General features: G+C 51.1%; 3 protein-coding genes across 5 annotated transcripts; 1 reads left to right on the top strand and 2 right to left on the bottom strand.

The window, feature by feature from the left end:
- Nucleotides 1-84: 84 nt before the first annotated feature.
- Nucleotides 85-6,780, bottom strand: IFT20 (intraflagellar transport 20). 3 transcript variants are annotated; one of them, XM_077852052.1, is made up of 6 exons: nt 6,619-6,778; nt 3,146-3,376; nt 2,856-2,984; nt 1,656-1,741; nt 999-1,102; nt 85-514 (listed from the first exon to the last, which is right to left on the bottom strand). In XM_077852052.1, exons 3-6 carry the CDS (start codon nt 2,980-2,982, stop codon nt 433-435), a joined length of 399 nt encoding a protein of 132 aa, XP_077708178.1. In that variant the 5' UTR covers nt 2,983-2,984; nt 3,146-3,376; nt 6,619-6,778; the 3' UTR covers nt 85-432. The 3 variants fall into 3 exon arrangements, with proteins under 3 accessions (XP_077708178.1, XP_077708180.1, XP_077708179.1); XM_077852054.1 differs by having other exon boundaries at nt 3,146-3,181; nt 6,619-6,775; XM_077852053.1 differs by lacking the exon at nt 3,146-3,376 and having other exon boundaries at nt 6,619-6,780.
- A 166-nt stretch (nt 6,781-6,946) lies between these two features.
- Nucleotides 6,947-16,895, top strand: TNFAIP1 (TNF alpha induced protein 1). Its single transcript, XM_077852050.1, has 7 exons — nt 6,947-7,105; nt 9,941-10,258; nt 11,054-11,223; nt 11,637-11,726; nt 11,803-11,855; nt 12,660-12,855; nt 14,299-16,895. The coding sequence occupies exons 2-7, from the start codon at nt 10,054-10,056 to the stop codon at nt 14,533-14,535; spliced, it is 951 nt and encodes a 316-aa protein (XP_077708176.1). The 5' UTR covers nt 6,947-7,105; nt 9,941-10,053; the 3' UTR covers nt 14,536-16,895.
- A 166-nt stretch (nt 16,896-17,061) lies between these two features.
- Nucleotides 17,062-26,741, bottom strand: POLDIP2 (DNA polymerase delta interacting protein 2). The gene is made up of 11 exons (XM_077852049.1): nt 26,519-26,741; nt 25,079-25,160; nt 23,735-23,832; nt 22,724-22,820; nt 22,490-22,565; nt 21,926-22,033; nt 21,329-21,465; nt 20,514-20,540; nt 20,178-20,303; nt 18,651-18,730; nt 17,062-18,115 (listed from the first exon to the last, which is right to left on the bottom strand). The coding sequence occupies exons 1-11, from the start codon at nt 26,677-26,679 to the stop codon at nt 18,001-18,003; spliced, it is 1,107 nt and encodes a 368-aa protein (XP_077708175.1). The 5' UTR covers nt 26,680-26,741; the 3' UTR covers nt 17,062-18,000.
- Nucleotides 26,742-26,780: the final 39 nt, after the last annotated feature.

Below are 26,780 nucleotides of genomic sequence, written 5' to 3'. Positions count from 1 at the left end.
CTATTAAGGGGCTAACATGCAGGATTCTTTCAAGGTGTTAAATATACACTTCAAGGGCACCAGGAAAAGAGATAGATCAAGCCATTTGAAAACAATAATTTATTGCTCTTCCTTTCCAAAGCTATGTGAATTTACAAAAAAAGAAGAAAAAGAAAAAAGGATCAGAGTGTACAGACTGCTCAGTTCAGGCTAAGAATGCCAAGAAGTGAGAGCCTGGACCACCATGGCTACTAGGTGTTCACCAGCAGATGCACATGGCCATCTGCAATAAGCTCCCCCATATTGGTTTACTGCCTTCAGAGATGCTGTGTTCCTTACACACCATCTCTCAGGACAAACGTGGGTCATTAGTCAAGTCACTGGAACGGCACAGAGGTTTTTTGGGTTTTGTTTTGTTTTTTTGCCCTCCTGCTATAAAATGAAACTTTCAGTTCATTTCTGAAAAATAAATTGGTCAATAAATTCATTTTGTTCTGCTTCTACTTTACACAAAGCTTCATATTCAACCCGATACCTGAAAAACAAAATTGTGAGAAGCCCTAAGAATGGATGATATCAACCATGGATTTAATTCTACAGAAAAATATAACTGATTTGAACAATGTCAAGACATGGTGTGAGTTCACAGTGATGTTAGGATAAGAAAGAACAAAGGAAAAAAAAAAAAAGAAGAACAAAGAGGCAAAGCCCAACCTAGGGCCACCCTTAAGAAGTCTCCAGCCCTGCCCAAGAGGTTCTTTCCTTTCAGAGAACCAGCCAACTCCACAGACAATTGCTACCTGAGCTTTCAAGCTCTCAAACTAGTAGAGGTGGTTTTTTACTAACAAATTTTCTATTCTCATCAAATGTAATTTTATTTTTTAAATCTTCAAATCAGGATGACAAATGAGATACTATTCTGGGAGGACAATGATGAAAGGTAAGAGGTGACCAATCATGAAGGAAAAGTAGAATTGCAGTTGAGTAAAGAACTTGCTTTATACATCATAACTTCTTACCTTTCAAGCTGCATTTTCTTTTCTGCTATTAGTGCTTGGAGTTGCTGCTGTTGGGCTTCTCTTTGTTTTGCTATAGATTTGAGCAAGTTCCGAGCACCAATGGCCTAGAAAAACAGTATTATCAAAGGTCATGGCTTCATTAATATCATCTTCAGCATTAAGTCCTCGGCCAAGGAAGGGCCACTTGACTATCTCAGCCCCCAGCCAGCAAGACAGTCAAGCCCCAGAGCTTCGGGAATGAGGAGGAATGACTGATCCCAAAGTGCCTGATAAGACCCAGGCTGCAGTCTCCGGGGCATGTCTACAAGTATCCCTGAGTCTGGCACACAAGTGGTCAGTGGCCCATTTGGTGTGCCATTTTGCCTTGTGTCCTTTGCCAAGTCCTCGGTACCACGTATGCCTTCATTGCTTCAACTTACAAAATAAGCATAAAACCAACTATCTCAGTGTTGTGAAGATTAAAGAAAAGAATAACAAAGTGTACTAGCATGTAAGAGTTCAATAAGAGGGTAACTGGACTTGTTACTTAAAATCCTGTTATAAATAAATAAAAATCCCACAGCCCCCACCCCACCTCCAAGAAAAAGTCAAGATGGTAGGAGGAGAAGCCAGTGAACCATGTCCCAGGCCAAGATTTAGAAGACATGCTGATCTTACCTTCATCTTTTCATTTTCTGCTTCTTTTGCAAGTTGGTCAACAAGCTCAATTAAACCACCAACTATTTTCTGAAACTGGCCAATTTCTTTTAAGGAAAGAACAGAAAATAAAATGTTTTATTTTCTCCATGTGTTCCCCTGTGGCAAGAGGGCAGGGCTAACTGCCCCTTCTAACTTGTGTCAAAACAGTTTGGTGCCTGTTGGCCTAAAGTCTTCTGCCCTTGATCTAAATCCAGAGAAGGGTGCTCAGGTACCCAGGACTGGACCAGGGTGTACTTGGACCTTGAGTCCCAACTGAGCCAGCCAGTGACTGTTAACCTCAGGTAGGAGGCTCCTGATGGGCCCATCCTCTGCATAGACTCCATCCCGCTTTCCCAGGAGTGATGGGAAGCACAAAGGGCCATGTTCACAATAGGACTGACTGAGGACATGAACAGAGCCTCTTGCCTAGCCACAGATAAAGCACTAGATTTCAGTTCATGGTAGTTGGAGGGGGTGGAGGGAGGGTTGCCAACTGTGACCAGAGCTAATAACTCAAAGCATTTAAGTGCCTAATCTCCCATTTGCTTTTTCCAATGTCCTTGGGTGTGGTGGGATCTCATTCTACTGAGATCCTGAACTAGGACCCAGGAAGAAAGGACAATATGCAGTGAGAAAACTGGCAGTGGAGCTCATGCTGCCTTTCACCAGTCGAGCTCTCTACAGACTATGGAGTGCCCAGAAGGCTCAGAAATCCCTGCTCTTCAACCAACAACAGAAATCCCTGCTTCAGCTAGAGCTGCTCTGTATTCACTGCCACTGGGCTTGCTTGCCTGGATATCAACCAAAAAAAATGACTTCGTTGAGTCTGTTGAGCCTCCAAGAAATCCAATCCAATCATGAGTACATAACTATTTCCCCACCCCAAGCCAGCCACAGTTCTGCCCCCCATGAAGTTCAAGGTTTCTGAGCAAAAAAATCAAGGATGAGATACCCTCTCTCCATTTCACCATTGGTTTTCATTGGTGCTCTGTGTCTGACTACATGAGAACATTAGCAAGGAGACAAGGCGATTGGTTTCTGGGAATTCACAAAGGCCTGACACAACTTCCAGGGAGCCACTAGCTCCATTCTGGCAGAGACAAGAACTGCGAGTGGGGGTGGGGCCAGCCAGAACAGCTCCGAGCCAAGTGGCACCATGTCTCCCTGAGTGACACTCACTGTCCACAAAGTCCTTGCACTCCTCCTTGAGCTCTATGGTCTGCTGGGTGACCTCAGGGTCCAACACGCGCAGCTTGTTCAGTTCATCAAAGTGCAGCCCTGCTTCACCCAGGATGTCCTTGGCCATAGCTGTGAAGAAACCAGCCTCAGTCCCTGATCACTTCCCAGCCACCCTAGGAAATGCCTGCATCCAGCCCAGGCCCACTCCCACTCCCAGACACCAGTGCCAAAAACCCAGATTTTCCTCCAAAGGCTCCCCTTCCCTCTGCCTCCATCTCTCTGAGCCTCACCTGTTTCCCTTCCGGCTTCCCTAGAGAAGAGAAGCTCTGTGATAGTGGCAGCCAGGAGGAAGTGTCATAGGAGCAAGGGTCAGGAAAGAATAAAGTCCAGGTGGCTTGTCACTGGCATCGTTCATTCAACACACATTTCTTGAGTGCCTACTACATGCCAACACTGCTAGATGCTGGGGGTACAAAGATGAGCGCAACATGGTGCCCGCCCGGGAGGAGTACATAGTTTAGCTGGAGGAAGACAGACATGGAAACTGAGAAAGTATACTGTGTTAAGTGCTTTTACAGAAATATCACTGTTGCAGGAGAACAGAACAGTTAACAAGGTGAGGGAGTAACATTTGAACTAAATTCTGAGAAGCCATAAGCATATTTATCCCCAATTATGTACCCAAAAAGACGTGAAAGATCTTTTCCAGCACAGTACTAGCATAACACCAAAAGCAAGTAAAAGAGGAAATCTGCGTGAATTAAAAATCAGAGTTAAAAAATAAGCCAGGAATAAGAACATTACCCACAATGTATGCCACAGGCTATGGCATGCTGGCCTGCACTAGAACCAAGGTCCGTTCCATCTCTTTATAGCAGAAAACACAAAAAGGAATGAAATATCAGCAAGAACGTATCAAGTGAGGAGGCTACGGAAAGGCTTTCCAAGCAGAGAAAACAGCCTGGACAAGAACGTGAAGTCACCAAACAGGCTAGATCTAAAAGTTGAAAGTGCCGAGGGCAGAGCTGAAAAAGTCGGCTGGAGCCAGACCAGGAAGACCCTGTGTGCCCAGCTAAGGAGTCTGGATTTCTTTCTGTAGGCAGGAGAACCGGCAGATTTATCTTTTCCCTTCCCAGGCCACCCTGCATCCCTGGTCCAAAAGATGCCTCCATTCTGGGAAGAAAACACTGAAAACTCACATTCATCCTGGCAAACACACACACACACACACACTATATATATATATATATTTAGGTTTTATTTATTCACAAGAGACACAGAGAGACAGAGACACAGGCAGAGGGAGAAGCAGGCTTCCTGAGGGGAACCTGATGCGGGACTCGATCCCAGGACCCTGGGATCACCACCCAAGCCAACGGCAGATGCCCAACCACTGAGTCACCCAGGCGTCCCCAATGCACACAAATTAAAAAGCACACTCCCTGTCCAAAAAGGGAGGCAATTCCCAAACGCCAGGTGTTCCAAGGGCTACCACCAGCTGGCCCTGCGCCAGCACTTTCCTCTGCTCTCACCTTCCCTAGTTATTTTCCTTCCAGCTTCCTGAGAGAAGTTCTGTTCCACATGGGGTTGTTATGGGAGTAACTTCCCAGAGCAAGTAGACCATAGGAGGAGCAGTGGTTAAAAAAGAATTGTGTCCCGTGGCTGCCAGAACTGATTTTCAAGACAGCCAAAAATCCAGATTTATATATGAAATCTGATATTTATTTATTTATTTATTTATTTTTGAAATCTGATTTTTAAAGGTAAATACTGAATTCAAAACTTTAAAGGAAAAACCACATCCAACACTGTGGGCCAACTAATGCATGTCTATAGATTGTGTATGACTGGGACACAGAGTCTCTGGCCTACTGGAATCCACTGAAGGAAATAGGCTAGCATCTGAAACATTTTAATCATCTCAAGCTTCCTTTTAATTGGGCTTTTTTTTAAATATAACACACAGTAATATATTAATTTCAGGTGTACAATATAAAGATTCAACAATTCTATATTCTCAGTGTGCATCAGGATAAGTGTATTCTTTTTTAATAAATTTATTTTTTTATTGGTGTTCAATTAATTGGGCTTTTTAAAAAAAGATCTGCCTTCCTGGGACCTGCCTGAGTGGCTCAGTGGTTGAGCGTCTGCCTTCAGCTCAGCTCGTGATCCCAGGCTCTCGGGATCGAGTCCCACATCGGGCTCCCCTGCAGGGAGCCTGCTTCTCCCTCTGCCTATATCTCTGCCTCTCTCTGTCTCTCATGAATAAATAAATTAAATCTTTTATTAAAAATCTGCCTTCCTGTTGTTCTATTACATTTACACACAGAGTTTGAGCATTTAACACCTACCAGGTGATTAATCAGACCAACTGCTCTAGAAAGCTTCCAGTAATCTTAGGTAGCAAATATCTACCTCCACTTCCACTCCCTGCCCTGAGAGGATGCATTTATTCAGAAACACCTACTGAGTCCCTGCTCTGCAGACAGAGTGGTGAAGAAAATGCTTTAGTTTCTGATCTCTGGACAGACAGTAAACAACCACAAACTGTGAGGACAGTATGAGGAAAAGCACACGGTGCCATATGAAGCTGCAGCAAGAGGACAGAATTCATATGGGGCAGGGAATGTCTCAACAAAAGCTTCTGAAAACATGACACTTAAGCTGAGACCTAAAGAATGTCCAAAAGTTTGCCAAGTGAAGCAGGGAGGAGGCATTCCAGGCAGAAGGAAAAGCATGTGTCAAAATCTTGAGGCTAAAAGAAATGTAATGCATTCCAGGAACCATAAGGCTAAAACCCAGTGAACAAGGGGGCATGTGGAAGAGGTAACTCTAGATGAGGAGGCCTGAGCGTTCATGGAGAGCTCTGAAAGCCACAGTTATGAACGTGGGTTTTATCATAAGGGTAGTGGGCAGCCAGCAAATTCTCAGCAGGAAAGGCAGACATATGTGTCTTTTACAACCATCACTCTGACCCAGGGTGGAGGAGGGAACAAGAGAGTGGGGCTACACATACCTTGTTCATCGCTGTAACCCTAGCATCTAGCAGGGTGCCTGCACTCAGTAAATGTCTGTGGAATGAATGACTGGAAACAGAAAAGGCTATTACAGTACCCAAGGCTTGGAAGAAAAGCGTCCCCATTTGCGATGTTACATAAGCTGATGTAATTAGTAAAGCCCCGACTGAATGTAGGAGTCTGGGATGAGGGGAGGAAAGAGGCAGGCAAGATTCCCCTGTATCTGGCTCGAGCGCCAACTTTTAAGTTCGGTGGGCAGAGTTGAATGAGACGGATAAGACCGGATAAGGAGGGCAGGGAGAGGGTTCACAGCCGACTATCAGATTCCCTCCCAACTCCCACCACACGTGCGTGTCTGAGCATCTGAGGAACACCGGGCACCAGAGCCGCGCGGGGCTCCCCGAAGACGGCGGCGGCGGCGACACTCTCCGCCTCCCTGGCTCTCCCAGACCCATTCCCGGCCCCGCCGGCAGGCGCCATTCGCGGGATAGTCGGCAAGGGGCGCCGGGCACACAGGTAGGAAGACCTGGGTGATGGAGCTGGCTGTCCACACTACGGAAACGCCTCGAACTTCTGGGCCGCGGTTTCGTCACAGGGCCGCTGCGAGCATCCACGCAAAGCTCCAGGCCCCAGCTGGAGTCTCACCGCTCGCAAAGACGCGCGCGGAATCCCCACGTTTCTTTCGGCCTGTCAGGTTCAGTCGCCCCGGGTCCGCCCGCGTCCCCCGGCCCGGAGTCGCTGCCTACCTGGCAACCCCGTAGCGGCGGCGCGCTACCGCCCGAGCTGTTTCCTGCAGGCAGCCTCTCTCCCCGGGCAGCAGCAGCCGGTGCCTCGCCCGCCGGCCTCAGCCGCTGCCACGGCTACTGTTTACCCGTAACGTCATTACCTGACTGCGGAAGTACTTACCCCGCCCAACCCGCAGAGCCTGCTGGGAAACGGGCCTGCGGGGAGGGACGGCTGCCTACAAGATCCAGAGGCCTTTGCGGCGGAAAGGCTGCCGGAAGTAGCCGAACGCCAACAGCGGAATTCTCCCAGGGGCCCCTCCCTCTCCCGTGATTGGGTGCTGGGCATGGCGGCGGGGCGGGCGGGGCTGGGCCGCGGCTCAGGGTGGAGTCCGCGGGCGGAGGATGTGAGCTCACGGCCCGGGATTGCTGGCGGGCAGGCGGCCACAGCCCCGGGCGGCACGGGGTCGGCTTGCAACCCAGCTGAGAGGAGACGTGCCCCCCGGGAACGGTGAGAGGCGGGGTGCGGATGCCCTGGGGGACAGGATGGACGGGCCGCGGGCTGGAGCAGGAGCAGGGGCAGGAGCCCCACCCGGGGCTGGGGAGAAGGCGTGGGACGGCGGAGGGGAGATGGAGAGCGCAAGTCCTCCACTGGGGTGCGTGTCAGAATCGGTCGGCTTCTCGGTGTGAGGAGGGGTGCGGCCCGGGGAAGACTCCACCGACCACGGAGAGGTTGGGTCTCGCTAATCTTTCCAGACCTTTGGGACGAAGCCTAAGATTTACACCTCGGATTTCTGCTGGATCCGCCTCCTCTACCCAAGATTGGCCACCCGCCCCCCACCCACCCCACCGAGTGTGATGGACCCATGGGTCCGTCTTCTAGGACCCCGCCTTCTTCCACGGCCGTGGTTGTGGTCCTGCCCTTCATTCTGCTTAGGTTCCCATTAGCCTCACTGAGGGAGACTCGGATACGCCCTCAGCCCCAGGCATCCCCAAATACCCACACACAAAGTCCGGAAGGAACTGCAGTGAGGCTATCAGTGGAAACTTCATTCTCTCTGGAATTACTTTCTGGGGCGTCACCTGCCAAAGATTCCTGGAGCCCATTGGCCCGGGAGGAATCTGAGCGGTCGGCATCTGAGCTGACGTCATCCAGGGGCTCAAAGCAATTGCTTTGTAGGCTCTGTTGGCCACCCCCTAGCCTTTGAGTTCCTTTACTTTGGCGGAACATATGTTTGCTTTCTTTGATCCTGGGGAAATCGGGGCTAGACTCAAAATGCATAGGGGACTTGCTAAAACCTGTTAAGGAGTGGATTTACTCCATTGGGGTGGGTGGGGGAAGGTGAGGTGATTTCATACTATCACGTGTTACTTAGGGATTGGACAATCTGCTGGTGAGGTTCATCTCCTCCGTACTCCATCCTTGAGGCAAGTGAGTCTCCAGGACAAGCCACCAAAGAAATTTGGCATTTCAGAAAGCAGCCGCTCTGGTCCTTCCTTGGACAGTCTTCCTAGAGGGCTACCTAAATCTTTTCAGGGACAATTTCAGTCTAACAAACTGAAATAGATTAAATACTTTCAGATGTGCATGACATTGTGCTAATCACTGTTTGGGATAGTAGAGCAGTAAACTTGGGGAAGCCGGTGCACTGCTTCTGGATCGCACTTGCAGGAGGTGATGTGCAACAGTAAACTTTTGCATACTGTGATGACTGCTGAGGCAATCACACCTTTTTTTCTGTCTGCATTACCAACACTGCAGGCCAGGCGTCCATCAGTTGCCTAGACTGCTGCTTCCTTTACTCTTCCTGCTTGCTCTCGTGCACCATTACAGTCCATTCTCTACAGGGCAGGCAGAGTGATCTTTTCAAAATGCAAATAACTCAGGACCTATCACTCCCCTGCTTAAAACCCGCCAATCGATTACCATTGCAATTAATCTAAAATGCAAACTCTCTAATGTGAACTGGCCCGTGCATTACCTGATTTTACATCAAGCCAACTACCCTCTTCTTTCTAAGTACTGGACATCTTGGCCTTCTTTCTGTTCCTGAAATTTGTGTCTGATTGAGAAACTTTGCACTTACTCTTCCATCTGTTTAGAACACTCTTTCAGACTTCAGCTGGAATGTCACCTTCCCAAAGAGGGCTTCCTGTGCCCCCATCCGTCTTAGTACTTCTCCCTAGTCATTCTCTTATCCCTAGTTTATTTATTGCATCTTACCTTCTGGAACTGCTTACTTAAAGGTAAGGTTGGTATCTATCTCTCTGTTCCTACTGCTTAACATAGTAGGCACTCAGTCTTGTTTTACTGCTGAATGAATTAAATGAAGTAATGTATATATTGTCTACACACTACCTAGACCATGGTAAACATGCAGCAAATGTTTGCTCTTTTTTTTTCAGTGAATGAATTTTAGTGATTCCTTAGAAAACCAAGATGTATATATAGTATAGAATCTAGCTCCTGAGGGGTGACCTGGCTTTTCCCTCCTCTGCTTTCCTCACTCCTCCTTCCTGTGAATGCCTATCTGTGTTTCAGTTTCCAAATCACTTAAAAGTTGTTTTTAGATTTATCATCTGGTCTTTTCCAGCCTTGTGGGTAGGGAAGAAAGGAAGGGATAGGGCTGGGCCCTATCCTTTCAGGAAAAAGAAGTAAAAATAGCCATCCTGTAGTTGTTCTAGCCTGAAAAATGGTGACAGTTTCAGGAACTTGGGACAGGGCGGGGATCAAGAGAGGTGAAGGTGAGGAAACCGCTGGGACCTGGGTAACTCTGCCGGGAACATTGACCAGTACCCTCCACCCCAGCTCATACCATGCTCTCCTGGAGCTGCTTTTACTTTACTTTCTGAAGCCACACTGTGGGTGGTGCTCAAAGTAAGCACTGGCGCAAGCTGCTTTGGAGCTTGGAATCTTTAGAAAGGAAGTGCATCCTGTCCCTCTGGCTCCTGGGACTCTCCTGCACTGGCAGAAGTCTTGGGTCCTAGGAATCTTGGGAAGAAAATATGTGGCTCCCCAGGGTAAAGACTTCTGCTGCCCCATCTGCTCCTCAAACCATCTCAGACTAGCTCCAAGGGTTTACTTGTCCTCTGTGCTGCCTTGACCTGTGCCGAGGCTCAAGGAGGCTGGCGAGATGATGGGCAGGCTCTGGAAGACTGTGCTGGTTCACAGTACCATAAAGAGGAGCAGGAATGCCTCCTTTTGCTGTTGCCTGGGGCCTTAGCCTCTGCCAGGGAGTCTTTTGCTTGTCAAGGAGAGAATGAGTACATAGTCCCTGCCTGTCCCCTCTCAGCTGAGGGCTCTTCACTGCTAACTCCTGTCTGCTCTCCTGTCTCCTGCTTACAGTGCTGAGAGTATGAGGCTCTGGCCTCCGCTGGCCACTTACTCGTGATCCTTCCACCACGGCGGAGCCTTCCAAGCCAACCTCCTGCCGTGTGGTGATCTACCTGCAGCGGGAGATGTCAGGAGATACCTGTCTGTGCCCAGCCTCAGGAGCCAAGCCCAAGCTGAGCGGCTTCAAGGGAGGAGGCTTGGGCAACAAATATGTCCAGCTCAATGTGGGGGGCTCACTGTACTACACCACCGTGCGGGCCCTAACCCGGCATGACACCATGCTCAAGGCCATGTTCAGCGGGCGCATGGAGGTGCTGACTGACAAAGAAGGTGAGGCACGGGGTCTCATTGGGCCAGCTGAGGAGGGAAGGAAAGAGTTCCTGAGGAAGTGCTTTGGGGTAGGGCTTAAGCCTGGCAGATCTAGACTCCGGATTCTCTTTTCCTATTACTCGGTACAGGACTCTTTCACCTGGAATCCTTGGTAGAGTTTCAGAATTCTTTGAAGTTGTACATAGAATGGTGTGTGCTTCCACATTTTCCGGGGAGAAGATCCATACTTTTTTTTTTTTTTTTTTTTTTTTTTATGATAGTCACAGAGAGAGAGAGAGAGAGGCAGAGACATAGGCAGAGGGAGAAGCAGGCTCCATGCACCGGGAGCCCGATGTGGGATTCAATCCCGGGTCTCCAGGATTGCGCCCTGGGCCAAAGGCAGGCGCCAAACCGCTGTGCCACCCAGGGATCCCAGATCCATACTTTTTAAACATGCACAGAGGACTAGATTCTCATAAGAACCACCCCTGCAGTGACTGGGCAGTGCACAGAAGGCAGGCAGGGCCTGGTGGTTCCTGTGTTGCCAGGAGGTGGGCCTGAGTGCTCCTGAGCTTAGAACTCTCTGGGCTGCCACAGAGGCTGGAGGACCTCTGCCTTCCACAGTATGTGCCATCTTTGGTTGAAAAGAACAGCCACAGACCTAAGAGGTGGTGTGCCCACTTCTGTTACCCTGTGCCATGGGCTCTATGCTTATATGCTGCTTACCCCCTGCCACCAGGCTCGTCAAGTGGCCTTTGCCTGCTGCTTGGTATCTGGGAGCAAAGAGTAACTGTCCGGGGCTGTCTGAATCCCTAGGTTGGATCCTCATAGACCGATGTGGAAAGCACTTCGGCACCATTCTGAATTACCTCCGAGATGACACCATCATCCTCCCACAAAACCGGCAAGAAATCAAGGAACTGATGGCTGAAGCAAAGTATTACCTCATTCAGGGGCTGGTGAACATGTGCCAGACTGCTCTGCAGGTATGGGAATAAAACGGGGTTAGGTCGAGGAGGTTGGGAGCTGGTGCCACCCTTAGCGACATAAAGGTCCAATTCCTGAAAGGTTGCGTGACAGATATGGTTGGTGAGTCCAAACCTAGTTAGGTACACCAGCTGTTGGCCAGGCCAGGGACACTGGCAGCCAGTCAGTTTGTATGGTGATGGACTCAGACAGTATGACTATGCCCAGCTTCCAGTTTCTGTGTCGTGATATCCGGATTTTAGGTTTTCTGGAAATGGGGTTCCGCTTGCCAGCTGACAGTTTTTGTTGCCAGGTGCCTCAACAGGCAGAGGGTGGCTTTGACAGAGGGGTCTGACAGCTCCTGGGGAAAGCCTGGCTTGGCCTGGCAAGTAGGCGATCTCAAAAAAGGTTCTCAGCTGTGTGTGTCCCCCAGGACAAGAAGGACTCCTACCAGCCTGTGTGCAACATCCCCATCATCACGTCCCTGAAAGAGGAAGAGAGGCTCATCGAATCCTCCACCAAGGTACTGGGACCTCTGAGGGCTACGGGCAGGGGAGGACGGGACCTTGGCCTGGCCCTCATGCTCTCCTCCCTCCCAGCCCGTGGTGAAGCTGCTGTACAATAGAAGCAACAACAAATATTCTTATACCAGGTAGGGTGGGCATCTGGGGGCTGAGGGCTTGGGGGCCGGGCTTGGGGAAGGGCTGAAGAAGGAGCTAGAAGGGCTAGGCAGCCAGCGACAGGGCAGCTCACCCAAGAGAAGCCACCTGCACTCCTGGCACCATTGACAAGGTCTGGGTCTCAGGCAGGAAGAACAGAGAGAGAAGGGAAATTAGGGCAGAGGCATTTGGAACTTGCTGCAGGGCCCTGGCTGTGATATAGATGAGAACAAATCGGAACACACACACAACACCCCCCCCCATCCCACCCCACCCCCACCCAACATGTCCTGTCAGGCAGCGTGCCAGGTGTTTTCCCAGCATTATCTTATGAGGTGGAGGAGGGACGCCGGGAAGCCCGTGGCTAGGACTCCTCCTAAGCCAGTGTTCATGCTTCAGAGCTGGGCCAGTTTCTCCCTTGCCCGCCAGTGTCCTCTGAGCTAGCCACAGGTATATGCCGAAGGCCGCAGGCTCAGTGAGTCCCCGTGGACAGACATGTAGCCAGCATCCCCCTACAGCAAGGGAACGAATCCTCTTGCTACTTCTCTTCCTTTGGAGCCTAATGAAAGGAGGCCTCCCTCCCTCAGTTCTCTCTGCTTTAACTTCAAACCAACTCCCCGCCTCTTCCTCACAGGCCCCCAAACCCAGAGGGTGCCTGCGACCCTTCTTCCTCTGGCATCTCAACTTTTCCTCAGTTCTGCATGACAGGGAGGAGGAGGGAGGGAGGCACCCAGCTAGCACCCTCCCTCGTGCTGGAACCTCACTCCCAGGCCTGCTGGCCTTCATGGGTTTTTCAGCAACTCCGACGACCACTTGCTGAAAAACATCGAGCTGTTTGACAAGCTCTCCCTGCGCTTCAACGGCCGCGTGCTCTTCATCAAGGACGTCATTGGCGATGAGATCTGCTGCTGGTCCTTCTACGGCCAGGGTCGCAAGCTGGCAGAGGTGTGCTGCACCTCCATTGTGTATGCCACGGAGAAGAAGCAGACCAAGGTGTGGGGGCTTCCCTCTGCGCAGGTCGGGACACCCCAGTGTAGCCCCAGCTGTGCCTTTTACCACAGGGAGTGAAAGGGCATTCGGTTTACTCTGTTTTCCCCAGATTCACATGATGGTGCTGGGCAAGGACAAAGCCAGTTCAAGGAGTTCGGGGAATGGCTTGGGAATCCTTTGTCAGCTGAGAGGTGGGGGCTGTTGACCAGCAAGGAACAGTGTGGTGCAGTGGAAAGGACTGGGTCTTTGCAGCTGGCCCAATTCAGGTCTGAATTCTGGTTCTACCATTTACCAGTTTTCTGACTTCGTCCAAGCTATTTAAACCAGCTGGGCCTCAATTTCCTCACCTGCAAACATGGGCATGACGGTATCCAGTTAATGAAACTATTAGGGAAATAACGTGCTTCCTAGGAGCAACAGTGCAGGGTCTGATCTCTCTGGCTCCTGCCAGTTGGGTGTTCCTGGTCAATCAGCTTAACCTCTGCAGTTAACAACACCGCGCCAGGTACATGTGAGGGGTTTGACAGGTGATAGTTAACACAAACTCAGCAAACCCTGACCTCCCAGACTGCGAGCAGTCAGGTCCTTCCCAGAGAGAAGCTGTCCGCTGTGTGTATAATGGAGGCAGCAAAGGCCTTTGCTGGGCTAGAAGGGCAGCTCACTCGGGAGAGTTGCGTGTGAGGGGCTTGAAGCAGCCAAGCTTGTATAGCACATGCTCAGCCCCCAGGCCCCCGAAATGCCTCGAGCTGGGCAGTCTGAGGGTTGGGGTAGGACAGCTTACAGGAGGTGGCTCTGCTTCCTTCTGCTGTTTTGTGGGTGGGGACTCCCGTGTATCCGTATCAACAGAGTCAGGGTTCAGGGACAGGTCTCATGCGGGCAGTTACACTGCAGAAGTGACAGCAGCACCTGTCACCTTCCTTAGTGTTTTCTTTTTCATGAACTTTTTGACTCCTAACACCCCACCTGTGAGACAGGCAGGGCTAGAGCATTGTCCCCATTGACAGATGAGGGAGCGGAAGCTCAAGGTAGGCTAGAATTCAGGCACCTTTCATGTAATGTTCACAACAGCTCTCTGAAGTAGATACTAGCCTTGATTTTACACAGGTGGAAACTGAGGCATAGCAAGGCTAAGCCCAAGGTCCCACAGCTAGTAAGGGGTGGAGCTGTACTTAAGCCTACGTCTGACCACAGAGCCAAGGCCCTAAGCTCCGCACGTAGTAGTTCATCAGTCTGGGATCAGGTGGGGTGTGGGGCATGTGCCCTGTGGCATTCTTATGGCCACAGAGTACAGCTCCTCAAGTCTCCTTCAGAGAGCCCTCCCTGCCCTCATGAGACAGAAAGCTCTATGAAGAGGAACTCATAGAGCCAGCAGAGTCATGGGCCCTGACAGGTTGCTGCCTTTCTGGGATGAGACGCCACTCAGTCCTCCTGTCTTCCTTATCCCAGGTGGAATTCCCAGAGGCCCGAATCTATGAGGAGACACTCAACGTCCTACTGTATGAGACCCCCCGAGTCCCTGACAACTCCTTATTGGAGGCCACAAGCCGAAGCCGCAGCCAGGCTTCTCCCAGTGAAGATGAGGAGACCTTTGAACTGCGGGACCGGGTCCGCCGTATCCATGTCAAGCGCTATAGCACTTATGATGACCGGCAGCTTGGCCACCAGTCTACCCATCGCGACTGACAAGACCCTCAGGGAGTCAGGACACCCTGTCTCCCCTCCTATGGAACCCCGCCCCATTGGCCACCCCCCACGCTGGCGCTGGCTGGGTTTCTGCTCCAGCACCCAGAGGCATGACAGGAAGGCAAAGGGCCCGGCCCAAGCAGGAGAGGGACCAAATTCATTTGCCCTGCTCCCTGAGCACTTCACGATGACCATATCCTGGACCCTTTGCTCACCTTTCCTGACAGGGAGCTGCTTCTGCCCCTGGGGCAAATGGACTGACCTGCCCACCACCTATGAGAACAATCTTCTCAACTCTTTGCTGAGTGTCCTTTTGCTCCACTGAAGGGCTGCCTTGAGGCCTCTGAGGAACAGGCTCGTTCTGGTGCTGTGGAGGCCCAGTTTCTTACAGAAGGTGGGGCTCCTTTTTCCCTGACGTGTTTAAGCACAGGCTTCATGATTTTGGTTTTTAAAAAATTATCTAGGAAATGAATAGTTTTAGGTCTAACAATGAGGGGACTGGGTATATGTGCTACCCCTCTAGGGGTAGGTCCCCTCTTGGCCTTTCTTGATGCCTTTGGGGTCGGTTTCTTTAAAGCACTTTGTACTTTTATTCAGGAGATTTGTATTCTGCCCTGATCCCCATCATCTTTTTCTGACTCTAACCCCTCTTCCCTGCAGAATCAGTCTGAGAGGGGCTAGAGAAGCAATAAAACAAAGAACTAGCTTTGGCTTTGCTGAGCTGGCCAGGCAGCTGTTTCAGATAGCACACGGGAAGGAAGGGCATTTACGCTGGGAACTGTGGTCCTAGTAATGCTCACGAGAAAGAACACTTTAAGGCATATAACTGACTCCTAGCGCCTTACATGATTGCTAGGTTCTCTTGCCCTCAGCTCCAAGGCATGCTTTGCTTTACTTACTAGAAAGCCAAAGAGCCATAATGGGGCCAGGAGCATGAGGCCCAGAAGGCAAGCTGTGGAGCCTGTGGGTACTGCGCTCGATGCCCATCAGCCGAGGATGGGGAACCCAAGCTCTGCATTCCCAGCAGCCCTGTGCAGAAGTGGCATGTGCTTGGCCATTGGCTAGTTACCTCCTGCCCGCCCCGTACTATTGGTTTTGTGTCCTGGCTGGGATGGTGGTTCTGCCCAGCCTTGGGTCTGAACGCAGGGTGATGTGAGCAGCCTAAGTCCTTTGAAAGGCTGGGTCATGTGGCCACGGAGCTGCTGAGCCCCAACTCTTGGGCAAAGGAGCAAGTTCCTCCTTGGGGCTTTTTTTCACTATCTTCTGTTTGGCTTGGCCCTTACCTGAATTATTTTCCAAAGGAATGCCATCAGGGAGAGAGCTGCTCAGCCAGCCTAGCAAGACCCCATAGCCACTGAGTGGTAGCCACTGGGCAGGAGCACAGGTTATCAGGGCCCTCTCCTGACTATGGTCACTGTAGCTAAGTGGCCTGCTTGTGGCTGACCCACTGGAGCCTCTGGGCAAATGCCAGGCCATGGTTCAGACACCCACAAGGACCTGAAATGACATGATGAGGCAAGGGAACCGTGACTAACCTGGCATTTTATGCTCGTCACAGCCTTGAATATGTAGACTTTCAGGTGAGGCACCCTGCTCATCAGCTCCAAACACTTCTTCCAGCCCTCACTGGAGTAACAAGATGAAGACAAATCCATTTCTTTGGCCAGATTCCGACTTTGGCTTTGTGGCTTTCCCACAGAGACTGGAATGCTCCTGGCCCAGGCTGAGGGTCTATTTCCTCAGCCCTGGCTCTCTAGCCCTCCGGCCCTCCCTCCTGAGGCCTGCTAATACTCAAAGCCTTGGCTCCCCACTGAGGTATTTTAATGCTTGTCCTTTGACCTCCCCTGCCCTGCAGCCTCTTTGCAGCTTTGACATTTAGATCCTCAGCTGTCTCAGTGGTGATTAGTCTTTCTTCCTGAGAAAGCACAGTAATCCTGGACTGATCAAAGTATCTCCCTGGTCTTAAGAAAAATACTAACATTGCAACCACTGAAGTAATCTTAACTTCTTTACTCAGACTTTGTGGCATATGGGTTTGGGGAATTTTCTTTGTGCCTCTCAGCCCCATTCGGAAAGCAGCTCTTGGCTGTGTGAATTTTTCAATTCGGAGCCCCTGGGGGGTGGGGGGGAGCAAACAAAAAGTGTGGATGAAGGTCAAACTTTGTCGGTTTCTGAGAAAACTAGAAGCCCGCTGTTCATCACATGGGTTTTATTCTTATCTCACCCACGTCTGCCTAAAGGATGGCCCAACTCCTGCCACCGAGAGAACTGCTTTGCCACTTAACTGCAATCCTTTGTTGCTCACCACAGGTGATGGAAACAAACACTAATTTCTAATAAAATTGTGTTACATTGCGGTAGTACAGAGTCGTGCTTGCAGTGATTAGAGCTGGGTCAGCTCACTGCTATGGACACAGTTGGATTTCCCATTCACCACCTTGTGTTCTCCCGGAATCATAAATCCTATTGCACTCAGTTGCCCTGCAACCCGGGCTCCCCCTGGTGGAGGATTAAGGACGACACTAATGAGGGCTGGAACTGAGATTTAATATTAAGAATAAAACGACCTCTTTAACAATCACTATGGTAGTAGGGAAGCAGGAATCCTAAGACTCGGGAAAATGCAGCACATTTCACCTCTGGCTCTTGGAGATCTGCAATCAGCTCAGAAAGTAGCTTGGCTCAGTCACCGTCCATACGTAACTAAAGCTCCTTGGCTGAGTTTCTGCATTTGCGATGTGGAGGCCTGACAGGCTCAGGGCTGGCAAGCTATTCCAGGGAACTTGAAGGGCTTGCCTCACTCCTTCCCAGGCCCAGTGAGGCCAACGATGTCAATGGTTAGCCAGTGCTGAGAGCCTGAGCCTGCTGCTGGCCTCCTGCTCTGCACTTAGCAGAGGATAAAGAACGAGTCCAGTCTAGCCCCCAACCAACTGGCTGAGAGGCATGATGACCCCAGGAGACATCCAGCCAAGCCCCAGCCTCAGGAGAGAAAGAAACAGATACATACTCTAGTAGATGGGGCAGTTTCCTGGAAAGGCAGCAAAGGAAAGCAACCAAGGGCCCCAACTACACCAAAAAGGGAGCCTGAGACCCCGGGGGGGCAGAAATGGCGAGGGTGGCCAAGTGTGCACTGGTTTATTGACCAAACCTCATATTCCAAACAACTTGTGTGACAGGCCAGGAAACCCCAGGCCTGTGGCAGCTGAACATAGAATTCCTGGTGGAAAGCTTTACTGGAACACAGTGTAGCCAGGGCTTACAGGGGAGGCCAGCCTTGGAGGAGTCCTACACAGGTCTTCTGGAGAAAACGATTACACCCACGCACTGAAAAAGAACCCCACAATCAAATGGCGCAAATGATAAAAAGACCCACTGTGGCCCATGGTGGAGAGAGAGTTCTGCAGCAATTGTGGGATGAGAGCTGTTCTTCAGGGGCTGAGCCTAGGCACTCAGGCCTCAGCTGGCCTACCAGTGAAGGCCTGAAGGTGGGGTTTTCTCATCTTTATTGCTTTCCAGGGAGAAGGGAGGGATCCGGACATCAAAGTGGGAGCCATCAGGCCTCTCAAAGCGGAATGTGCCCCTGTGGGTTAGAGAGAAGCTGGGTTAGAGGGAGCGAGGGCTGAGGCCTTACTGAGGCTCTTGAGAGCCATAGGCCCTCCGTTCCAGAACTGAACACAGTGGATGAGGCAGGACGGGCTCTCTCTGGCCCAGCTCATGTCAGAATAACGCTGGTCCAGAAACCTAAGAGCCCTTTCTGGCCCTACATGAAAAGAAGAAACGCAGCTGTCCTGATTCTGGCCCTTAGATCATACTGCATAAGCTACCCAACTATACTATCAGGTTAAAGAGTGAACCACCGGGAAAAAAACCAACTCCATGGGCAACTCAGTGCAGCATCAAACCACCAGACCTCTTAGGCCTAAGTCCTCAGTCTGTGAAATTACAGGGAACTAGAAAACAGGTAGAAAAAAATTAGACAAGTCCCATGCAACAATCAAGAGCAAATAAGGCTGCATCTCAAGATGTTAACCACAAACTATGAGCTCTCACTTTTCTGACCTGCGGCTGTGTCTGCGGGGTTGAGGTAGCCCTGTCCCCTGCCCGTACTCACTTACCACATGTGCCCGCTGGAAGCTTGCAGGGAGACGTGGCTGCTATACTGGAATGCGGGCTGCTCCTTGGATAACACTGGTTCCTGTAAGGGTTCAGGCAAAATCGGTAAGGCCAGACAAGCTCCCTGTACCCCAGGCCGCATGCTGACTGCCAGAGCATCAGGAGGATGCCCCTTAGGCCTCCCACAGTGACTGCCTGCCAGTACCACCTCCCACGGCATAGCCATTGACCTGGGCCTTTTATTCTGATCCTGGGAAAGAGAACCTCAGACTTAACATCTGTGGGCATGGAGCAAAGATGCTAGGCATAGGACCTCCTCGGTAAATAGCCCTTCCAGAGTCCATTCACTGAGTGCCTAGATGCCAGGCACCACGGTGGTACTCTGTAACCTCTGCTGACTTAAACCTCCTAGTAATTACGAGGTAATAGGTGTGACCCCCATTTTATCAGGAAAAAAACTGAGGGATCCCTGGGTGGCTCAGTGGTTTAGCGCCTGCCTTTGGCCCAGGGCGTGATCCTGGAGTCCCAGGATCAAGTACCACATCGGACTCCCTGCATGGAGCCTGCTTCTTCCTCTGCCCATGTCTCTACCTCTCTCTCTCTGTGTGTGTCTCTCATGAATAAAAAAAATATTTTTTGGGATCCCTGGGTGGCGCAGCGGTTTGGCGCCTGCCTTTGGCCCAGGGCGCGATCCTGGAGACCCGGGATCGAATCCCACGTCGGACTCCCGGTGCATGGAGCCTGCTTCTCCCTCTGCCTGTGTCTCTGCCTCTCTCTCTCTCTCTCTCTGTGACTATGACTATCATAAATAAATAAAAAAAAAAAAAATTTAAAAAAAAATATTTTTTAAAAAAAAAGGAAAAAAACAGATTTTTTGTTAAACTGGCCCACAGTTATGTGGTGAGTAAACCACACATAGCTGGCATTCAAAACCAGACTATCTCACTCCAAAGCCCTATTCTCAATATCCTACCCTGCTTCCCAACTCCCTGCTAACATGGAAAAATGGATGTTAAATGTGGCCCCTGGCCATTTCTTGTGACTTTATTTCTCAAGAGACAGAGTTGGGTAGTGCAGGATTTGCAAAATCAGATCTCTGTGGACTAGCAGAGGATGCAAGTATGTAAAGAGGCAGAAGAATGACAACCAGAAGCGATGGGATGAGTGGGGACCTGGGGGAGCCCCACTGAAGGGCACTCAAAATCATATTTTTAGTAAGGCTCTGTGCTGGCAATAAGACCTCTACATAAGCTTTGATGTCAGACTCCCTTGGATTCAAATCCAGGTCCTTCCACTACCAGCCACACGACCATGGGCCAGTTATTCATTTCACAACCTCTCTCTTCATCTGTGAATCAGGTTGTAAGAAAACTATCTCATGGTGGTGTTTGTAAGGTGTCACCCAAAACAGCCCAACACATTCACACACTGCCTCTGTCCCTAGCCACAGAGGAGGAGAGCAGGCACTCAGCCCCCAGGCCTGCTGGGAAGGAATAGAAAGTAGGCATTATTGGCCCGATGATGCTTACCCTGCCCACCACTCCTCGGCCTCTCACTGTCTCCAAGGTGCCAGATAAACTGAATATCCTCCAGTGTCGCTCCCGGAGCTGCACCACATCACTATCAAGGTTCTCTAAGCGGATACAGTAGCGCCACTGTGAGGAGTGGAGGAGAGAGTTCACAGCTGAAAAAGAACACCTCGGGCCACCCCACCCAGTATTCTAGGAAAGCAAAAGGCAATAAAGACAGACAACCTGCAGTGCACAGCCCCACCCCCTCACCCTGCGCCAGAGGCAAACTCCAACCCCCCACCACCACCCTCCTAACCAGTTCCCCCAATCCTATCCCCCCAAGCACACACTCACCCAGTAGACATGGGAATTCTGGGCTTCCTGGGGAAAAAAACAAAGAATTTAAGTCCCAGAGGGCAGAAACCTCTGTTCCAATCAACAGTTCTCCAACTGAGTAGGTGTGTTCCAGGAAGGTTACAGAGACAGAACAATGCTGTTATGTGTGGGATGGAGAGTGGACTACAGCCAACAAACCCAAGAGAAGGCAGCCTCCCCTGGCCTCGTCCCTGGCCTCCCTCCTCCTTATCCTATCAAGATCACCAACAGAGCTGGGTGCCAACGGAAGTCAGCCACAAGGCCCTTCCCTTTCTCCCCAGTCATCCAGCTAGCTGCTTCCCCCAACTCCTGCAATCACTGCTGGCCCAGGCCACTGCCCTCCTCATCGGCCCTTCCATAACCCAACACCATGACAATACTTGATGTGGTAACCTCTCCCACTACCATGAGCTCCTGTAAGGCAGGGACACGGTTTCATTTTTATTTGAAGCTCATAGCCAGGCAAGAAATAGTTCAATAAACATCTGACTAATGCATATAAAGTGTGAAGATCAGCCTATAGAGATTTAAACAAGTATGTGTATACTCTTCATAAACAGGAATCCCCAGAACCAGAACAGAAGGAAGAGTCAGCCTGGAGGACTCCATCCCAGAACTTGAGGATTTACCTGCTGCTCTAGGTCCCAGTGTCTGCCCCATATGTGCAGCCCTGGGAAGCAGAACCACGGGGCACACAGTTTAAATCTGGAACCCACTCCAGCAGTCACACTGGGAACAGCACAGAAAACCTGGGGGCCTACCCCTGGGGGAAGGGGCCCAGGCCAGGTACACACCCTCATGCCCATGTAGAAGGGGATGACAGTGACACGAATGTTCTCTGTTGTCTCCCGGTGAACATCAGAGAGCTCCAGCCAGGGGTGGTTCTTCTCTTGCCAGGCCCGTAGTGTCTCCCGGGCCACAAAAGGGGGTGCTGAGGCAAGAAAGGACTAATCAGTCAGGCCCAATCCCAGGGGTTCTCCAACTGCCCCTCCTAGAGAATACTCCCCAAGGCTGGCTGGGGAAACGAGGGACCCAAACATGAAGCAAATGCACAGTCTGGAAGAAGGCACGAGGCCACCAAGAATAAACCCTGAGGAGTTATGTGACATCCTAGGAAGAGAAATGGGCTAGGAGTGAGGAGCTCGGGTTTTTTGACCCTATTGTAACCCTGACCTTGCCACTCACTAGCAACCTTGAGTCCCTTCCATCCCTGAGCCTCAGCTTCCATGTCTATGAGGAAGAGATAACAGCCACCCACCCGATAGGTCTAATGGGACGTCTAATGGGACGTCGAATAAGGTTGTGGATAGGGAGCTTTGAAGTTACTTCTATAACACTATCTTTGAAGAAAGGGCCCTCTTGCTCCAGCTTCCCTTCTTGAGAGAACTCACCTTTTGTCTGGTCATACAAAAGAAATCTTTCAAACAGCTCATGCTGGATGGGAACCTGATCGGTAGAGGTATAGGGGAGGATGTCTTCGTGGCTGACATAGTCCAGGCCTGGCACAGGGAGGAAAAGAGGCAGTGAAACTCACACAGGAAAAAGGGAGGAACAAGGCTGAGAAGAAACACAATTCCAGGGGGATCCCTGGGTGGCTCAGCCGTTTAGCGCCTGCCTTTGGCCCAGGGCACGATCCTGGAGTCCCAGGATCGGGTCCCGCATCGGGCTCCCGGCGTGGAGCCTGCTTCTCCCTCTGTCTGTGTCTCTGCCTCTCTATGTCTATCATGAATGATGGATAAATCTTTAAAAAAAAAAAAGAAAAAAGAAAAAGGAAAAGGAAAGGAAGAAAGAAAGAAAAAGAAACACAATTCCTGGCCTTGTCTCAAGGTTGGATGAGCCTGGTACCATCACTCTCAGCTTGTCTCATCCCTCCTAGCAGATTAGAGGCATCAGAATCTTCTCATTGAGACCCACCAGACCTCATCAATAGGCATATTCAGATGCTCACTACTCACCTGGGATGGCGTAAAGGGCCCGGCTGTCATCATGGTTAGCCAAGAAAGTCACAGCTTCTGTCTGAGATCTCTGAGACTAAGGCAAGAAGCAAGTCAGAGATTTTCTTAGTCACTATCCAGTCCTGAGAACGTGGGCCCAGTGCTGATCCAGGCTCTCTGGGACCATCCTCCCTCTCTCTGTTCAGGCCTTTCACATGGAGAGAAACCCCCGGCCCAGCCATCTTGCTTACTTACTATATGTGGACAGTCTCGGGCATCAATCAGCACCTGATAGTAAGTGTGAGTTTTGCCTTTCACCTCCTTAGAACCATGGCCAGCAGGATTCTCTGCTCTACAGGGTAAGAGAAGAAGCCCAATATCACCCCAAGAGAAACAGAAGTAGTGCCTGCCCTCGCTCCCTCCCACCTCCTTACCCCCAACAGACTAGTTAATGCCGGCTCTGAAGGGGTTTCAGCAGCAGCTGGGTATCTGCTCAGCAACACCCAGGCTCAGCCCCTCCCCAACCAGAGGCCAGTAAGGGAATGCGGAGGGCCCATGGCTCAAAGTCACCATTTGTCTTACTCGCTGGCTGCTTCTTGGAAGAAGGGGACCATGCTGAGAAAGTCAAATTGCCCTTGGCCTTGGCTCCATCCATGGAGCCGCAAGCACCCCACTCTTCTCACATCCATGGGGATGTCTATAATTACTTAATGGAACTAGGCCTTTTTTTTTTTAATTTTTTTAAAGGATTTTATTTATTTATTCATGAGAGACACAGAAAGAGAGAGAGGCAGAGACACAGGCAGAGGGAGAAGCAGGCTCCATGCAGGGAGCCCAACGTGGGACTCGATCCTGGGTCTCCAGGATCAGGCCCTGGGCTGAAGGTGGCACTAAACCGCTGAGCCACCGGGGCTGCCCCGGCCTTTTCTTTTTTAATGTACTTGTGTAAGAGATCGAAAGAAAGGTTCTAACTGAACAACAAAAAAATCAAGAAAATTAGTCCCTCAATGCTTTTTGGGTGACTTATAATGCAAATAGAGAACAGCTTGGGAAAGCATCCTGGGGAGGCCTACAGGGACCCTCTGACTTAAGACTGTCCCTGGCACTCAGCACTTTTATCTCCATGGTGTCAGGGAAGTACCCTGGGACTACTTCCATGGCCCAGGAGAATGTTGAATTCACCCCAGGGACCCTAATTACGTATGTTGACCATGAGTCAGGCCTCCTCCTGGGGGTACTGCGAGGTGCAATGACAGGGGTACTTACTTCTCCGGAGCTGCAGAAGCCACATCCCGGTCATATAGTCTGGCCTGCCAGGGAAACAGGACGACACCTCGGTAGCCAAAAACACTATGAAGGAAGAGCTAGGAGAAAAGAGAGCCTCAGTGAGGAAGCAGTCCACGTCCACAAGTCCTTCCAGGTGGGACTCAGACTGCTAAGCGGCACAGGTGGCTACAATCCCAGCACAAGATCTTGCCAATCTTTCCCTTGAACTCTGTAATCTACCCTCACCAGCTTCAGAACACTCTTACCTCCTCTTTACCTGGCTGACTTCTATTGATCCTTTAGACCATAGCTTAGAGCTCTAGGAAGCCTTCCCTGACCTCCCCTCCACTTAGCATAATGCTTAGCCACAGACTCCATCTAGACTTCCTCTCTAGACTGCCAGCGCTACGAAGGCATTGCTTTCTGAGTCAAGTTCAATGCACAACACCTGGTCCATTGCAGGCATTCAAGCGGGAAGTTGAGTAAACAAAAAGTCCTTACTTACAAGGGGCCTAAATCTATCTCAGTGGATCTCGCACAAAGCTGATAACGAAAACAAGAATCTCACACCCACAGCTTATATTATACTGCAATCAGTTCAACTATGACAAAGAATCAAGAGTTTGTTTTTCTTTTTTTCTTTCTTTCTTTTATTTTCTTTAGAGAGGGAGGAAGGGAAGGGAGAGAGACAATCTATAGCAGGCTCCACACCTAGGCCAGAGTCAGACGTGGGGCTCGGTCCCAGGACCCTGAGATCATGCCCTGAGCCAAAATCTAGAGTTGGACATTTAACTGTTTGAGCCTCCCAGTCACCCCCAAAGGTTTGCTTTTCTTTCTTTCTTTTTTTTTTTTTTTAAAGATTTTATTTATTTATTCATGAGAGATACACAGAAAGAGGCAGAGACACAGGCAGAGGGAGAAGCAGGCTCCCTGTGAGGAGCCCATTGTGGAACTCAATCATGGGACTCTGGGACCACGCCCTGAGCTGAAGGCAGACGCTCACAACCACTGAGCCACCCAGGCATCCAAAGCTTTGCTTTTCTGAAAGCTCCCTTCACTGGCTTCCCACCTTCCACTAAATTATAGGATTCAACAATCTGGCTCTCTCCTTCCTTTGGTTCAAATTATCTCTGTCCACACTAACTTAGAAAGAGAACCCTTTGATACATGAAAAGGATTCAGATCCAGGAAAACAGAAACCCCATCTTAAAAAAATCTGTGATTCTGGTCTGGCACTGAACACCAAGGCAGAAAACTATAACATTCGAGCCTATGACCGAAGCTGACCCTTTCAAGATGCAGGGCATATCCTGAAAATGAAAAATGACCCAGCCGAGCACTCACCTGCCCGGTCTCATATTTTCCATTCTGTTTTGGCACCTCAAATACACCAACCGTCTCCAAAACTTTGCCCTCTGGTCGATTTCTGGTTAGGAAGGAAAAGAACAAGCAACTGAAAGGCTGAGGAGGTAATGGTACCTAGCCCATCAGAAAAAGCTACTAGGATACCGAGGGGCCAGGCAGTGACAGCAGAGAAAGGCCCAAGCCGTGGGGCAGGTGAAGCAGGGAAGGGTCCTGCCAAACCACCACTCCAGATCCCGTCTTTTCCTCTTTGAGATCTAGCCACAGGCCCTGCCTCGGTTTCTGTGTTATGTCTGACGGCTCCCACATCACTTTCTTCTCTCTTCACTCTCAGCATTCCTCATATCATGCCCTCGCACCCTGCTTATTTGTACCTCTTGCCTGTTTCTTTCCTGACCTCCCACAGCATTTTAACCGCCCTCCCCACCTTGCATTTCTGTTATTTGTGCCCATGTCTCATCTCCACTAGAGACCGTAGGTTCTCTGGGAGCAATGCCTGCGTCTGATGAGCCTGTGTTCCCCCTCAGAGCCAAGTGTGTAAAACATTTGTTCTAATTCCATCTCTGTCTATGCCCAGAAACTGCAGCCTTCACCCTGCCCTTGAAGGGCTTAACCATTATCACCATACGTCCTACTGCACTCCCCGCATTGCACCTAGTAGTCTTTCAATCTAGTTTTTGTTCAGATTTACATCAAATTTCCCTCGGGTCTTAAGGTGCAAATACTTATCATCCATCTTTCCCCAACACCAGTGTCTAATTTCAGCCCCCCCCAAAAAGGTCAGTTCTCTCAGTGGTCTCTCTGGACAGGGCTGCTCTTTCTAGGGGTCCTTCCAAGGTCTGCTATTCTTAGCCTTTTGGAGATGTGAACCGTATGCTCCCCCTCACTTGATCCTCCAGGCCGTCTGACCTGCCTGTCCCATCGCTAGAGGCCATGCTCACACCATCCCGTGACCTCAAGCCCCCTCCCCGGGTCACACACTAAGAACCAGTCTCCCCAAGGTCACGCTGAAACCTGGGCCCTACGCAGGGCCCTCCTAAAAGTCCTGTTTCCCACTTCGAGCATCTTTCTGAGGGAGGCCTTGTCCTAACCCGGGGCTGGGGTTCATGTCAGAGCCCTAAAGTCTAATTAAAAGGCTGCCCACTAGCAACAGCGCCCGAGATCCCCATCTGGGGAGGCAGGATTCGCTCTGGGAGGGTTACTAGCTCCCGCTCGGGGCCAGCCCGGCGTAACCCGGGGCTCTGGGCCGCGCTCCCTTCTCTGTTCCTGGCGCACGTCCCAGGCAGGGCGGGTCGGCTGCCGCCGGGACCCTCTCCCGGGTCGCACCCCAGTCACCCTCGGCCGGCCGAGCCTCCCGGCCTCCTCGCTGGCCGGAACACGCTCCCCGGGCTCCGGGGACGGGCCCCGCGCTCAGTCCCTCACCGGGACGAGAGGTGCCTCCGCGTCGTCGCTGCCGCCGCTGGCGGGAAGGCCCCAGCTCCACCTGCCACACAGAGTGGCCTCGGCCCCCGAGCCCCGGTTAGCGAGCGGGCCCACCAGCGGCTGCCCACGGCCAGGGCCCGCCGGGCCACGCAGCCCGCCATGTCCCGCGGAGCGCCCGCTCGGCGGCCGACACTGGGCCCAAGCCGCGGCCGCGGGCCTTCTGCCCCCGCCCCACACTGCCCCGCGCCGCGTCCCCGCCCCC

Source organism: Canis aureus, chromosome 16 (genome assembly GCF_053574225.1).
Source record: "Canis aureus isolate CA01 chromosome 16, VMU_Caureus_v.1.0, whole genome shotgun sequence".
NCBI classification, from domain to species: Eukaryota; Metazoa; Chordata; class Mammalia; order Carnivora; family Canidae; genus Canis; species Canis aureus.
The sequence above is the reverse complement of the archived record's forward strand: the minus strand, read 5'-3'. Positions and strand labels throughout refer to the sequence as shown.

Coding starts and splice junctions, on each gene's coding strand:
- IFT20 (XM_077852053.1), bottom strand. CDS start 2,982: ATGGCCAAGGACATCCTGGGTGAAGCAGGGCTGCACTTTGATGAACTG. Junction 1,103..1,655: donor CAGAAAATGAAAAGATGAAG/GTAAGATCAGCA, acceptor CTGTTTTTCTAG/GCCATTGGTGCTCGGAACTT. Junction 515..998: donor AAGAAAATGCAGCTTGAAAG/GTAAGAAGTTAT, acceptor TTTGTTTTTCAG/GTATCGGGTTGAATATGAAG.
- POLDIP2 (XM_077852049.1), bottom strand. CDS start 26,679: ATGGCGGGCTGCGTGGCCCGGCGGGCCCTGGCCGTGGGCAGCCGCTGG. Junction 20,541..21,328: donor CCTTCTACATGGGCATGAGG/GTGTGTACCTGG, acceptor TTTTTTCCCCAG/GAAGCCCAGAATTCCCATGT. Junction 18,116..18,650: donor GCTTCCAGCGGGCACATGTG/GTAAGTGAGTAC, acceptor TCTAACCCACAG/GGGCACATTCCGCTTTGAGA.
- TNFAIP1 (XM_077852050.1), top strand. CDS start 10,054: ATGTCAGGAGATACCTGTCTGTGCCCAGCCTCAGGAGCCAAGCCCAAG. Junction 11,856..12,659: donor AACAAATATTCTTATACCAG/GTAGGGTGGGCA, acceptor TGGGTTTTTCAG/CAACTCCGACGACCACTTGC. Junction 12,856..14,298: donor CGGAGAAGAAGCAGACCAAG/GTGTGGGGGCTT, acceptor TCCTTATCCCAG/GTGGAATTCCCAGAGGCCCG.